Here is a 15,992-nt window from a genome sequence, read left to right as displayed (position 1 = left end):
AAATCCGCCTGCCTCTGCCTCCCAAGTGCTGGGATTAAAGGTGTGTGCCACCACGCCCGGCCTCAGTTTATTTTTAATTAGAGAAATAGTTGAGCAATTATGAAATCTAAAATTTCTGTTTGGATTCACTATTTTTAAAAAGAATTATTGGGCTGGAGAGATGGCTCAGTGGTTATGAGCACTGATTGCTCTTCCAGAGGTCTTGAGTTCAATTTCTAGCAACCACGTGGTGGCTCACAACCATGTGTAATGGGATCCAACGCCCTCTTCTGGTGTGTGTGAAGACAGTGATAGTGTACTCACATATATAAAATAAATAAATCTTTAAAAAAAATTTTAAAAAAATTATTATTTTCAGCCGGGCGGTAGTGGCGCATGCCTTTAATCCTAGCACTTGGGAGGCAGAGGCAGGCGGATTTCTGAGTTCTAGCCTGGTCTACAAAGTGAGTTCTAGGTCAGCCAGGGCTATACAGAGAAAACCTGTCTTGAAAAACCAAAAAAAAAAAAAAATTTTTTTTTTTAGTGTGTCAGTAACCAAATAATAGTTTGACCATGTTCTTTGGTAGTATATAAATCAAAAGATGGTTATACTAAATAATCTGGATGATAATTTGTGTGTGGTGTGGTGTGTGTATGTGTGTGTGTGTGTGTATGTGTGTGTGTGAGAGAGAGAGACACACACACACATACACAGACAGACAGACAGACAGACAGAACTGTATCCACAATGCGATGCTTTCTTTTTAAAACTACTCCTGAATTGAGGCACTTTTTTTCTGAAATGCAGTCTGTGCTGCATCTGATCTGCTGTGTCAGCTCCTCTCTTCCTTCCTTCATGACTCTTGCCATCTCTAGCTGCCTGTTTGTGTCTCAGAAGACAAAAATAAGCCAGATCTCCATGCAAGGGTGCTGGTTCTCTAGAGCATTAGCACTTATAGGATGAATATCTATATCTACTGATCCATTCATCCATCCATTTATCTGAATTTATTTACTAGAGTGGTTTATAGACTATGGTCCATGTTCTCCAATGACTGTCTACCAACAGAAGGTCTAAGAATCCAGCAGTTGCTCAGTCCATGAGACCGCATGTCTCAGCTGGTCTTCAGTTATACTGGAATCACATGGACGTAGGCTCTAATGCTAGTGAAGGAATGGATTTGCTAGCAAGAGTGAGACAAAGCAGGCAAGGAGAGCAGGCTGTCTTCTTCCACGTCTGTACACAGGCTGCCAGCAGAAGGTGTGGCCCAGGTTAAAGACGGGTCTTCCTACCTCAAAAGATCTGAATTAGAAGTGGATCTTCCCACTGCAAATGATTTAATCAAAAGTCCCTCACGGGTGTGCTCAGCTCTTTTCTGGTTTTAATTAGGTCACAGATGTAGTCAAGTTGACAACCAAGACTAGCCATCACACCAAGGAGCCTGTTGTTTGATTGAGTGACAGTTTCATACACTGCGTCCTGACCCTTTGTCACCCTCCCTCCCTCCCTGTAGCTGTCTCTCACGCTGCCACCTCCCTCTCAGTGGAGCTCTTTCCTCAGGCTCCCTTTCTCCCCTCACGCCTTCATTCTGTGTGGCCTGTGAGGTCAGCTGGAGACCTGCCTGGACATGGCTGGGAGCTCTTTACTGGACCCAGGGCAGCTTATCCATGCCTGTACCACTAAAGACAGTGACACCTCCTCCTGCTCCTCCAATAACTATTAGTTGCCAGCAGGGGGTGGGGCTCTTAGGCCCCTCCTTCATCCATAATGAAAGTTGAGAGATTCAGTCTTGTGCCGATCTTGTGCAGATAACCCCAGCTACAATGAGTTCATGAGTGTAAAGCCTGCGTCAGCATCCACGTCCGAATCTGTCAGGAAGACATGGCTTTGGCTGCACATCTCCCTATCCTCTGTGTCATATTCTTTTCTTCCCTTCCTCCATGGGAACTTTGTCTTAAATATGGTGTCAGAACACAGAAGACTGTAGTTTGAGGAACTAAATGCCTTAAAAAGTGACCCGAGTCTTGCCAGATAGTTTGTTCTTTTGATTTTGGTAGAGGCAAGCCATTGTTTTTTAATTCACTCATTCATTCATTATTGATTGATTGACTCATTCACTCATTCATTTACGCGTTCGTTTATTCATTGCTGAAAGATAAGTTCCGTTGGTTTTATGGAAGATGGCAAGGGACTTTTTATTAATTATTTTAAAATTGTTACCATTATTGTCTTTTGGAGACAGGGTCCCACTCTGTAGTGTTGGCTGTCCTGGTACTTGCTCTGTAGACTAGACTGGTGAACTCAGATCTGCTTTTGCTTCCTAAGTATTAGGATTAAAGGCGTGCACCAACACCACCCAGCTTTAACATTACTTTTATAGCAATTTTAGGCATATAGAAGCTAACAGAGTTCTACAGTGACCTCCCTATCTGTGTCTCGGTACCAGGTTCTCTCGTTACTGACCAGCACAGGCACTGCTGGAACTGAGGAGTGAGCTTGCGTGTCTCACTGTTGACTGTGTAGGGGTGCCTTTGATCACGTGCACTCTGCAAGTGTAGACACTGTGTCACCTGTATAGTGTGTGGCTAAGACCTTGCAGTGACCTTAAGAGCCTTTGGGCCTGACATTTCCTCAGTTCTGGCAGTAATCAGGCTGTATTTTCCAGAACTTTCTTGGCTGTAGCATCTCAGACATGTGTTAAATATTTTGACAATACCAACCTCCTTCCCTTTTTGCCTGTTTCTCTGTCTCTGTTTAACATTATGCTTTTTAAAATTTAATCGCCTGTTTTGGTGGATAATGGGGAAATGGATGTTGGTAGCCACCACCCCTCACATGAGAGCCCTTAGACTGTTGTAGAAGGGTTTGTTGAGTGTGTTTTTTTAAGAGGCAAAGTTGTATCTCACAGAATTCATTGAAGAATTACATTTCAAATTTATGTTAGAGAAGCAATAGCTTTTGATGTCATTAAGGGTTATTCCCTTAATATATTTAGTGTTTAGATTGGAAGTTGTGTTTTTAATGAAAATGTTGCTGTGTTCCAGGCCACAATCTTTCAGACATTACCTCTGCAGCAGGTGGAAGCCCAGGTCTCCTCAGCGTCCAGTGAGCAGAGCTCTCAGGCAGTGAGTGACGTCATTCAGCAGCTGCTGGAGCTGTCTGAGCCCGGCCCAGCGGAGGCACAGCAGTCCCCACAGTCTGGGCGACAACTGAGTGTGACAGTGGGCATCAACCAGGACATCCTCCAGGTGAAGCACGCTTACCTGCTGGGCAAGACTCTCACATGTGGGTCTCAGAAGTCAGTTTGTTAGTGAGCAGGACAGATGCAGAGACACTGGTTAAAGATGTGGCTACATTGGAAATGGTAACAGTAAGAGAAAATATGCCTATGTGATTACCAACAGGAAGTGCTGAGGTCTAGACGGCTCATTAATCTGTACATTTAAGAAAAGTGGAAACTCTTTTTTAAGTTATTTTGTACATGAACTGATTGGATAGGGGTGGCTGTTTAACAAAAGCCTGTCCTGTGGGAAGAGTTGGAAGAAGCCTCCTCCTCCGCCCCGAGGTGCAGGTGCACTCTTTAGAGTCCTCGGCATGTGCTGCTGTGTGCATGGCCGGCACATCTGGGCCAGAGCGCTGCATTTGCAGAAGTGCTTCGCCTCCAATATGGCGGTGGTCTTCAATCTGTACCTCATGATAAGTTTGGTGGGGGGATCTTAGGAACTCTGGACTGAGTGGGTCTTAAAGATGTTCCTGAGGTAATTTGTGTCCCAAATGTGTTTAAAGACAGCCCAAGTGGTCTAAGATTTCTGAATGTTAATCCTTTATTTTTAATTCTATTTATTTAAGAAATGTAACTACTTAGACCATGTTTTGTGTTGGGGTAAAATGTCAGATATTACAAGGGTTATTGCAACGTCTTAGAGTGTGAACAATCTCTTGGAACTGTAGAGTTTATTTCTTGGTGTGGTGTTAGAGATCTGTGGGTAAAACTTTATGGCATCTTGGGATAGCTTTTGGTAGGCATATTTGGGGTGTCGCCTTTTCTAACCTCATAGTTTTGTTCTGTCTCAGCAAGCCTTAGAAAACAGTGGGCTGTCTTCACTTCCAGTTGCAGCTCCTCCCAGCGACTGCAGCCATGCTCAGACGGCTACATTGTCCACGCAGAGTCCACACGCCTCCAGTGTCTCTGCAGAGCAAGCTGATCCCATGGATGCAGAGCAGGAAAAGGGGCAGGAAAGCCCTGAAAAGACGGATAAGAAAGAGAAAAAACTTCTGAAGAAGAAATCCCCGTTCCTACCTGGTAATTTCCTGTGCTGTTCAGACACTTCCATCTGCTGTGCTCCTCTTAGAAGTGAGCCTCCCCCTTTTCTTAAGTGCTTTCTTCATGGCGTGGTCTCAAGCTGAAGTGCAGTTGACTGGTGTTGAGAAATAAAAGGCGAACGACCTTCTGAGGAGTTGTCATGTCCTTAGCTCAGAGGCTGCTTTCCTGTGCCAGTCACAGGGCAGGGCCTCAGCCTGCCCTTGTCTTCTGACTGTTTCCTTCTCCCAGCTCCGTCCATTGCTCTCCATCCGTTGCCTCTTCAGCTCTTGCTTTGGGTGCTCTTTGCCCGGTGGTTCCTTGTCTCACGTGTCCTGCAGACTCTCCTCATTCTTCCCGGGCCCTGCCTCAGCTGCCAGCCTGGCTGACCCTTACCCTTTCCCTTTGCTCCAGGGCTCTTCCCCGGCCCAGCCTGTGCTTGGCCTCCTTCCTTGCACTGATCTAGATGCCATCTTTCTTCACAGTTGGGTTCCTGCTGTACCAGAGCTGCTCTCAGGGGCTTTTCTGCATCTGTCTCTGCAGACTGACCTAGGTGTGCTGTGTGCATGGAGGCTCTTGACTGAGCTCATTCTGATCCATCTTTACACTGGACTGTTGGGTGGCGTGATCCTTGCTGGGGGATGCTGGGCTGACTGAACCAGTGTCCTTGCTGCATGGTACCTCTCTAGATGGACTGCATTTTCCTCAGTTGGCTCCTGGGCTACATGTTGCTCTTTCACAGTAGCAGGCATTCACCAGAAGCCCTGTGTATTACAGGTCTCTCATGTGACTCTGCAAGGCTTAGGCAGCATGGCCGTCTCTCTCTGGGCGGCCGTCTCTCTCTGTGGGCATATCTTTCCCATAAAGTGACTTGTGAGTAGGGAGCCTGGCTTCTCATTCAATCCAACATTGCAACACTATTCATTTATTCCCCTTGATCTGCCAGTTGCTCTGTGTGAGAAATGGGATGGTTGAATGAAGCATCTGGGGCTGGAGAGATGGCTCAGCGGTTAAGCGCACTGACTGCTCTTCCAAAGGTCCTGAGTTCAATTCCCAGCAACCACATGGTGGTTCATAACCATCTGTAATGGGATCACATGCCCTATCCAGGTGCGTCTGAAGACAGCTATAGTGTACTCATATACATAAAATAAGTAAATAAATCTTTAAAAAACAAATGAAGCATCTGACTTTGAAGGTCTGTAAGGAACAAAGAAGGGTAAAGATGTATTTGTGTGTGTGTGCTTCTAATGACCGGATGCCGATTCAAAGTTCATGTGAAGTCTTTTACATGAGTTACTGCAATCTTGTGTAGTTTGTGCTAAATTAGAGATATTGGCAGACCTGTCTGCAGGCCACGGAGTTAGTGAGTTGCTTATTTCATTGCTATGGATACCAAGGCTTTGAAAGAAGCAACCTAAGCCTGGACGAGATCATTTTGGCTCACGGTTTTACAATACAGATAACCTTGGTAGGGAGAGTGTGGCAGCTGGCATGTGAGGTGGCTGGTCACATTGCATCTCTAGGTCAGTCAGGAAGCCGAGAGGGATGAAGGCTGAAACTCCGTTCACTTTCTCTCTTCTCATTCAGCCTGGGTCTCCAGCATATGGAGTTCTACCACCCACATTACTCTAGCGGGTCTTTCTAGTTCACTTAGTTCTCTGTGCAAACAGACACACTTGCAGGTGTGAGTCTCTCTCTAATGAGGAAAGTTAACCATCCGAGTATCTTCATATCCCTGCGCCTGCTTTTCCTCCTCCTGGACCCTCTTAGCTTGGATCCTAAGGATCTTGTGAATTTTCGGTTGGATTTACTCTTGTGTCATTCTGTTTTTGTTTTTGTTTTTTTATGATGATCTGTCTTTAGATTGCATTTCCTGTCTGTTGTTGGTATATGGAGAGGTGATAAAGTTTTGTCTATTGATTATGAATCCAGCAACTTATAATGTCTCTACTGTAGAATTTTGACTCTAGATGATTTTGTGTTTTCTGTGTTGACAAAAAAATGGTTAGATTACTTGTTTACTTGTTGTGTGTGTGTGTAAGTCATAGGATTACTAGCTGAATTCCTTCCTCTATCATGTGGGTTCCAGGGATTGAACTCTGTTCAGACGTGGTGCCTTTACCCACGGCTGTTTTGTGTACATGTGTATGTCTGTCTATGGCCTGTGTATGCTGTGCAGGTGCCAGCAGAAGCTAGAGGCCTCCAGTCTCTTTTGAACTGGAGATCCAGGTGGTCGTGGGCCACCGGTGTGGGTTTTAGGTCGTCTGTAAGAGCAATATGCAGTCTTAGTTGCTGAACCATGTCTCCAGCTCCCATATAGACGCTTTTATTGTGTAAGAGCAGTGGCAGTTTTGGAGTTCTTTTTTTGTTTGCAGTATGTTATACCTGTATAGCCATGGCTTGTCTGGAACTCATTATGTAGCCCAGGTAGCTTTGATTCTCCTGCTCTGCATCCCAAATGCTAGACTCGCAGGCACTTGGCTAATTCATTTTCTTGTTGTTGTTGCTGTTTTTGAGATACGCTCTCTCTACATATAGGTTGGTTTTTCATGAAGGTCTGAGTCAGCCTCCCGAGGGCTGGCATTATAGGTGAACCCCGTCATCCCTGACTAATGTTGCCATTCTTACTGGGTTGGTGATCTTTCTCATGGGGAATTTGTTGCTTCCTTCTCAGTTTCCACTGAGTGAGCTGCCTGCCTCATGGGCGGGTCAGCTTCAGGAAATGCTTCTTTCCTGTGCTGATGGCACCCAGTCTGTCAGGCAGTCAGGCTACACATTCCTAGTGCTCTTCCTCTGCCTGTGTTCTCACCAAATCGGAGTGTGGTAGATTAGAATAGTTGGTTTATTAACATGGAACAAATCATGTTTTATTGTGTTACGATCCTTCCTCACTCGCTTCCTCTGCAGGGAGAGAGGTAGGGATGGATAGAGCCAGATATGCTAAGCACTGAACTTCTTAGCCCTCACTTCACTTTCCGTCTTTTTCATAATGCATTGCTCGACTTGATTGAACTTGTTAATTTATATTTACTATAATATATATGTATGCTTTTATACATATGCATATGTCTATAAAAGAAAATCCCAGCATTCCTGATCTGAATGAAGCATGGGGAGATCTAGTCCTTGTGGCCTGTTTCCCTCAAAGCAGAGCTGGGAATAATTATTTGAGACACATTTCACAACCTTATGAGTCATCTGTAGCGCACCTTTACGTCATGTCACTCTCCTTGCTGAGGACGCTGTCCACAGCTGAGGACATGTGGCAGGTGGGTTGTTGTCAGAATCTCTGCAGAGCTTGGTAAGGCACCACTAGTTGTATCCTCCAGGGTAGAAGTTTATTGTAAAGGTGCCAGAGAACATGCAGGGTGATGTGCTTACAGACAGACAGACCTCCCTGTGGCCCTGCAGAGTATTTTACCAACTGTGAGAGAGAGCACCGTCCTGGCACTTGGGCATTGACATTCAGCTTCTCCTTGGATGGTAGTGATCAGCCCCATAGCATTCTCTGCTGCCCAGTGAACCACCAGAAATCCGTGAAGGAACACAAAGTACTGCCTTTGCAGTGCCTGCTCTTCCAGTGCTGGTCGGAGGGCAGAGTTTCTGTCATCATTAGGATCCCTGTGTCTTAAACTGGCCTTGCTGCTGGGGAGAAGGAGCTTCTGGCTCTGCCTTCAGACTTTGCCCATGTGACTGAAGAGGCGGTAGAGACAGGACTTACTGGTCAATGTGCTGGAGAGTCTCATGTCAGCTTGACACAAGCCAAAGTCATCAGAGAAGTGGGAGCCTCAATAAAGAAAATGCCTCCATAAGATTTGGCTGTAGGTGCCAGGTGGTGATGGCTCACGCCTTTAATCCCAGCACTTGGGAGGCAGAGACAGGTGAATTTCTGAGTTCGAGGCCAGCCTGGTCTACAGAGTGAGTTCCAGGACAGCTAGGGATACATAGAGAAACCCTGTCTCCAAAAAACCAAAAAAACACCAAAAACAAAAAACAAAACAAAACAAAACCACCACCACCAACAACAACAAAAAAGATTTGGCTATAGGCAAGCATGTGGGCATTTTCTTAATGTGACTGATGGAGGAAGACCCAGCCTATTGTGGGCGGTGCCATCGCTGGGCTGGTGTCCTGGGTTCTGTAAGAGCAGGCTGAGCAAGCCATGGGGAGCAAGTCAGTAAGCAAAATGCCTCCATGACCTCTGCTTCAGCTCCTGCCTCCAGGTTCCTGATGCTGAGCAGTGATGTGGAAGGCTAAGCTGAATTAATAACCCTGTCCTCCCAAGTGGCTTTGGTCGTGGTGTTTTGCTGTACAGCAGAAGCCCTCACTAAGGCAGTAAAGAATCTGGTATTGAAGGAGCACATTAGCTCTGTTTCTGTCTCCTTGTTTAAATGTTTTGAAATTTTATTTTAAAGTATGTATGTGTATTTGTGTACACATGGGTACAGGTAGCCATGGAGGCAAGAAGAGGCTGTCTGAACACTAGAGCTGGAGTTCCAGACATGTTTTGTGAGCTACCTGACAGTGATGCTGGGAACTGAACTTCTCAATACATGCTCCGAACTACTGAGCCGCTCGCCAGCTCCACTGAGAATATCTGTTGTGAATTGCATCTGAGAATTGCCAAGAACTCCTGAAACAATTCAGAGAAATTTTAGAGGAGCCTATTTTATGGTCTGCCTGCTCTTGGGAGCTCTGTGGGGTCATCTGGCATATAACAGCCTGGTTGAGAAAGTGTCTTCTTCATATCATGTCAGCGACAGCTTTTCTCACAGAGCTGGAAGCTTTACTGCTGTCAGAGTCAGCAGGTTCCTTCTCAGTGGCTCTGTTTGTCTCCTGAGTGTATTCACTGTCGAGAATTAGCACCTCCTGTCTCACCTACGTGAACACCTGATCCTCACTTACCTCAGGCAGAGGGAGCTCTAGTGGTCTGTGCTCAGACGCTCCTCAGGGATGATGTGCGAGTTGTTGTGTTTCCTGAGAGCAGAGGAATCTTGAAATCAGAGAAATTGTCTGCTAAATCGAGGTTCAGTTCTAAAGTTTTTCATATCTAGTAAGAGTTCACTTTTAAGTTAAATTTCTAATTTTTATTTGTATATATGTGTATTTGTATAAATATATGTCATGTGAGTGGCTACATGTAGAGACCAGAAGAGGGCAGCTCCTCTGGAGCTGGAGTTTCAGGGTTAAGAGCTGCTTGGTGTGGGTACTGGGAATCGAACTCAAGTCCTCTGCCAGAGCAAGAAGCTCTCTTAGCCACTAAGTCATCTCTCCAGCCCTTCTAACAAGAGTGTCTGCATGTTTGCTGGTAGAAGCTGACTGTTGACAGTAACAAAGTCTGAGTTATTTCCTTTGAAGTAGTAGTGACTGGACCATCCCAAAATACTGTGCACACATATAGCAGACGCACTGTGGTTCCAGCTGCCACAAGTCATGAGTCATCACTGGAGCCTGTGGGACTGGGGGCTCAGCAAGCGGTAGCTGGCAGCAACATCTACAGCATAAGAAAGCCAGTGTTAACAAGGACACCTAGTGTTTCATAGTCCACCAACATGGCTTCATCTTCAGCATCGTGTTGAAAGGTGTATTGTTTATCATTAGTTTCTTCTTGATAACCAACGTGTTTATGTCTCCATTGACATTTTCCTGGCGTAAGACTCCCAAGCTGCTTCGAAATGAAATACCAAGATTGCTATAGTAAGAGCGGCCTCCTGTTTAGAGCAGGCTCGTCTTTAGTTAGTCACTGCGATGTCAGGACCACTTTTGTTTCAGCAGCTCCAAGTGCTTCTTACGCACTCTTGATATCCAGCCTACATCAATGAATCCAGCTGACTATTGGTGACTGTCCTTCTGCACTTGTGAGCCTGAAACATCTGGCCAGGAGGGCGACGTCTTTCTGGTGAGTGCTGGCGAATCTAACACAATGGAGTATTTGATTCAAAGGTAGACCAGTTGCTCTTTGTCAGTAGAGTCCACTTTAGGTGTAGGAAAACATCATCTGTGTCCTCCTTCCAAGAACCTCAGCACGTGCTTGCCAGATGTAGGGACTGCAGAATTGCAGAATCTCTCGAGGCTCTGGATAGCCCTACCATTTATCTGTAGTAGTTAATCTTGGTTCGAGATCCAACGTAATTGGATCTCGAATTGCTTTTGGAGATCAGCAGAACATCTCTCTGGGTGTGTCTGTCAGTGTATTTCCAGAAAGGATTAACTAGAGGTGAGACTTAGCATGAATGCAGGTGGCACCATCCCATAGGTCCAGATGAAATAAAGGGGAGAGAAAGAAAACCTTTAATTGCACAGACAGGCATTCTCTTTGCTTCCTGACCAGCATGGCATGAGCTGCTCTGCCCTGCTTTGCTCCCCACCATGAGGGACTGACACTTCTGAAACCACTTGGTAAATGAACCCTGTATGAAGCAGTATGTGTCAGGTATATGCTGTGGTGCTAAGAAAGTGGCTAACACTCTCTCCCTTCTTGTCCTCGGCTATGGCTGCTGCCAGTGCCGGGGACAGAGTGAGCTGGACCATGTTCCCAGGTGTTGTCTCTTGGTGAGCTGCCTGAAAAGTGAGGAGAACAGAAAGGTCTCATATCCGATCCTGGCTTCAGGTACAGCTAGCAGAGGGCCATTTTGCTATCAGAGGAATTCTCCAGCATTCTCCTCCTCTTGAGTTAATCACATGCCAGTCACGCATGAGTTTAGGCACTATCTTACCACTTCCAATGCTTTACTGCACATCCATGGTTACGGAGTTAGACTTTCCCTCCTAGAGAGAGCTGTCATATAAGGGACTTGTTTGCTTCTTTTAGAGCTTGGGATAGGATTTGACATTTGAACTATGCCAGGCATCCTCTTTGAGACAGCTGCATTCAGGTTCCAGGACTTGTCACATGTCAGCTTCCTTCTCCACACATGGGGTAAATGATGGAAGAGATAAGAGAGCTGAGTGAGACATTCTGTATACCGTGTGTGGCCTGGTGCCTGACACGTACACAACAGTGCTTAATGAGCATGTGTGCTTAGTTATTGTCTGCAAAGAAGGAACCTGGTCATGTCGTTCCTCAGAGGTACTGCAGATGGCACAGTAAAGGTGGGGAAGCAGCTCTCTTCCTTTTGTGAACAAGACAAACATCAGAGAATGTTTTTGGTGTGAATGGTGCAATGCATGTATTTTGCCTTTCAGGTTAGTATTACCACTAAAGATTTCCTGTTAAAAGATTTTATTTTTTCATAATGCCCGATGAACATTGAGTTTTCTGGGTGTGGCAGAATGTATGTGGCCTGCGCACTGTTCACTTAGTGGGCGTGGCTATCCCTCACCCACTCACAGCAGCGCACCGCACCGCAGCAGATGTGGGCAAATGCTTTTCACTTGTGCTGATTTATCTTCAGGGCACAGGTTTCAAAGAATACGTTCTATGAACGTTTTTGGTAAAGTTTAGTTACTCATTTTTGTTTGTGTGTGTTAACATTCTTAAAAGGTCTTAGTTTTGAAATAATTCCAGTCTTATTAGAAAGGTTTCTGGCACAGGGATCCCCTATACCATTCATCCAGGTTTTCTAGAGTGAGTTTTCTAAGTGATTCATAGATACAACCCTTTCACTATAAATACCTTGATGCATGTTTCTTCAAGTCAAGGATGTCCTCCTGCGTTATTATATCTAACACTGAACATTAGGACATTAGATTTGACTAATACTATTATGCAGTCTGCAGACTATCAGAATGTACTCTGTCAGGAAAGCCCTTGCTAAGGAGAGAGAAGCATGCACACACTTGTAGTTTTCTCAGGGAAACCGTGTAGCTCTGACCTGTGGCTGCGCATGCCCCTGAACTTGTGGTCTTCCCTGTCTCCACATCCCTGTGCTGCCAGGGTTAGAGGTGTGGCATTGTTTGCAAGTTTACTATGTTGAATGGACTTATTTGGAATTCTTGTTTCTTAACAGTGTCTTAAAGAGATTATTACCAAAATTTTGGGACTGGTAGGCCAAAATGGCATGTTGTAATTTTAAATTTATATTTTCTTTTAAGGAACAGGGGTGACAGCACCACCCTGCATGTTGAGCACCTGCATATTTATGTTGGATTAATTCTGGTTTTATTGGCCCTTGTACTGTAAATAAAAATTATAATATATTTTCATCTTTGTGGTATAACTTCTTCTTAGGTTGCCTTTTTTACCTGCTTGGAAGAAATGTGTGTTGTTTATGAAGCTGAGTTTTTCAAGCATGTTCTGCATTTTGAGCCTTGCAACCTTCACATTTCAACAATGTGATAGAAGCATGGCTTTCTCTGAAGTTTTTAATTATATCTGCCTGCCTGCCTGCCTGCCTGCCTGCCTGCCTGCCTGCCTGTCTGTCTGTCTGTCTGTCTGTCTGTGTGCTTGTGCAAGGCTATGCCTGTGGAGTTGGTTCTTTCCACCATGTGAGTCCCAGCCATTGATTTGAGACTATTTGGCTTGGCCGCAGGCACTTTTGCCAGCGTGCCGTTGGTGTTTTCTGGCTCTGAGATGTCTAGCTTAAGAGTTAAACACAGAGAGCGCTTTTACACTTCTCATTGCCTGAGCACTTCAGCTTAAGCTGCTCTACTTGCTGAAGTCCAGTGCCACCTTTAGTGCACATCACCCTCCAGATCTAGGTGGCCTTTAGAGGCCACCCTGCTCCACTGCTCTGCCAGCTCATTCCATATTGACATGGCATTTTCATCTTTTCCTGTATTTATACTTATTTATAAAAGTTAAGTCTAGGTGCTGAGTTGTAAAAAATTAATTTTCATCTTGAAAAATGTGATTACTCTCCTAAACGTGTGGATGTATTTGAGGATCTGTAATGCAGATCTTGTGTTCCAGGTCCTTTTACCTGTTGGAATTGGAAGTCCGGACTCAGTTTTCCTTTTTGTTCCCACACACATGTACATGTTATATTATGAGACAGCCTCTGTGCTGTTAGTTTGGAGTCTCCTGTACAGCCTCTTCTTAGAAGTAACTAGACCGTGACAGTTGGTACTGTGTCATCTTGTGGATCTAGGGATGTTTCTCATGTTTAGAAGCTAAGTTTGATGCCCAGGGCACCTCGAGAAATCCAGCCAAAGATGCTGTAGCCCTGCTACTGTTTCCCCTCCCTTCTTACTTGTTCCCTAAAGAGCATTAGTAGATCATATGGCTTTTTTTCCTTTGCTGTATATGGAAAACTTCCTTTAAAATTTGTTGATAATAGAAAGGAGATCAGAGATTTTCTTTTTTCCTTTGCATCCAGGTTGAAGCCATTTGAGTTGAAATGTCATGTTCCTTGCTAAAGCATATTTAATTTTATGTGTATTCTTTACTGGGGTTATTGAATTGTTACTATGATAAATCTGACTGTAAATATTTTAAATCAGTGGGTTAAAATGTGTATCACTCTTTCAGAGGACCCATGTTCAGTTCCTAACACCCAAATTATGCCTCTAACTGTAGCGCCATGGGACCAGACACACTGTTCTGGCCTCTACACACTGCACTTCCATGTGCACTTCCTGCCTGCATATATCTACATAATTAAAATTTAAAACATTTCAAATAAAATTATTTAATAGGTTTTATGTAAAGTTTTTGTTTTTTATAAATCATGTTTCCATACATTGCTGGAGTTTTGTTTGTTTTCTGCTAGCAACAGTTTTTTTTTCAACTTTTTATTAGATATTTTCTTCATTTACATTTCAAATGCTATCCCTATGCCCTCCCTAGCAACAGTTTTGAACTGTTCAAAGCTGCATAATAGTATCCACGGTCGTGGAAGACAGCATCTTTTGCTTTGGTCCACGAATCGCCCAGGTTTGCACGCCAGCTGTCTTTGCCGTCACTGTTTATCCCTGTTGTTGCTTTATAGCTTGCCATTTCCTAGTTATTTGCGTGAGTTTCTACTTTTGGTTTAAGATGCTTAATAAATACTCAAGCATCTTCGGTCTTCCTGTTCTTGTCCTTCAAGTTGATCATGGAGTCACTTTTAAATCAGAATTTATTAGTTGAGCGTTTCATACTGCGTGCTTTGAGTCTTAGTTGCTCTGCTTCTGTAACTGTCCAGAGCTGCTCTCCCCATTTCCCACCCAGGAGACCTCACCGTCTTTCCCTCTTTCAGCAGCTACTAGCTGCTGCCAATAGCTCCCTGGCTAGTGGGTAGACTCTCCTGCTAACGTCCGTCTCCAGGATACCGCTGGTCTGCTTGGGGTTGTATGTGTTGTGAGGTAACAGCTGACTTTTTCTGTATAGATGCCGTGCTATGTCCAGAGTCCTTAGAGTCCTTCAGCACCTCTTTCACACTTTCCGTAGCCTCCTGCTCAGGGGTCAGGAGTCAGGTGGGTGCAGTTCCATTTAGGGCTGAGCAGCCTACAATCTCCTGCTCTCTGCACCATCAGGGAGTTCTCTGATCAAACGTATTTTCATTCTCATTCCGGTCTGAACTGTGTCCGTGCGCCCTGACTCACTCATGGCTACCTGTTAGTTAGCTGCTCTAAGTGGGCATCATGAATTGCATCTTCATGGCATTGTAGGGCTTTCTTTAAGATTATTATCGGTGATCATACTGTTAGGATCTTGTGGTGTTAATATCAGAACAGTAGGGCTTTCATTTTTCTGTGATGGATCGCATGTCTTTGACAGAAAGCTTACAGCTTTCCATTGATACAGCGGGCTGCCAGAGGGACAGGACATTGTAGGATGTTTATGGGGTACTGTAGTTTCTAGGCTGAACTATTCTCTTTTCCTTGTTACTGCAGGGTCCATTCGGGAGGAGAACGGGGTGCGGTGGCATGTGTGTCCCTACTGCACGAAGGAGTTCCGAAAGCCCAGTGACCTGGTGCGCCACATCCGCATCCACACCCATGAAAAGCCCTTCAAGTGTCCACAGTGTTTCCGGGCCTTTGCCGTGAAGAGTACACTGACTGCTCACATTAAAACTCACACGGGCATCAAGGCTTTCAAGTGCCAATACTGCATGAAGAGCTTTTCCACCTCAGGGAGCCTCAAGGTGCACATCCGCCTACACACAGGTGCGCAGCTGTGCTGGCTTGGGTTCAGGAAGGGCAGCAGCTGAACTCCCAGGTCTTTCTCCCTCCTCCTCTTCCCTTTGTGGATTTGTGACCTTGATCCTCATGGAACCAAGGTTATTGTTGGAGAGCCATTAGAAATATAATATTTATAAATGAAGCAGTGGGTGGAAAGATCCCTATGGGAAACCATCAAACCTGTGTGATATATATATTCCAGTCTTAGGAATATATATATCACACAGACTCCTCCTATGGAATATATATTCCAGTCTTAGGAGGCTGGCAGATCTTTTTTTTTTTTTTTATTTTTTTTTTATTAGATATTTTCTTCATTTATATTTCAAATGCTATCCCAAAAGTCCCCTATACACCACCCCCCGCCCTGCTCCCCCACCCAACCACTCCTGCTTCTTGGCCCTGGCATTCCCCTGTACTGGGGCATATAAAGTTTGAAATACCAAGGGGCCTCTCTTCGCAGTGATGGCTGACTAGGCCATCTTCTGCTACATATGCAGCTAGAGACACAAGCTCTCCGGGTACTGATTAGTTCATATTGTTGTTCCACCTATAGGGTTGCAGATCCCTTTAGCTCCTTGGGTACTTTCTCTAGCTCCTCCTGTGTGTGTGTTCTATCCTATAGATGACTGTGAGCATCCAGTTCTGTGTTTGCCAGACACTGGC

At 44.9% G+C, this 15,992-nt stretch overlaps 1 protein-coding gene across 1 annotated transcript in view; it reads left to right on the top strand.

The window, feature by feature from the left end:
- The window catches only part of Znf236 (zinc finger protein 236), a 103,723-nt gene that overhangs the window by 30,608 nt on the left and 57,123 nt on the right, over positions 1-15,992 (top strand). The window contains exons 8-10 of the mRNA XM_021150329.2: positions 3,025-3,228; positions 4,055-4,283; positions 15,039-15,311. Coding sequence (XP_021005988.1) covers positions 3,025-3,228; positions 4,055-4,283; positions 15,039-15,311 — 706 coding nt within the window. The remainder of the gene's footprint in view (positions 1-3,024; positions 3,229-4,054; positions 4,284-15,038; positions 15,312-15,992) is intronic.

This window comes from Mus caroli, chromosome 18 (genome assembly GCF_900094665.2).
Source record: "Mus caroli chromosome 18, CAROLI_EIJ_v1.1, whole genome shotgun sequence".
NCBI classification, from domain to species: Eukaryota; Metazoa; Chordata; class Mammalia; order Rodentia; family Muridae; genus Mus; species Mus caroli.
This window is presented reverse-complemented; position numbering and strand designations above follow the sequence as displayed.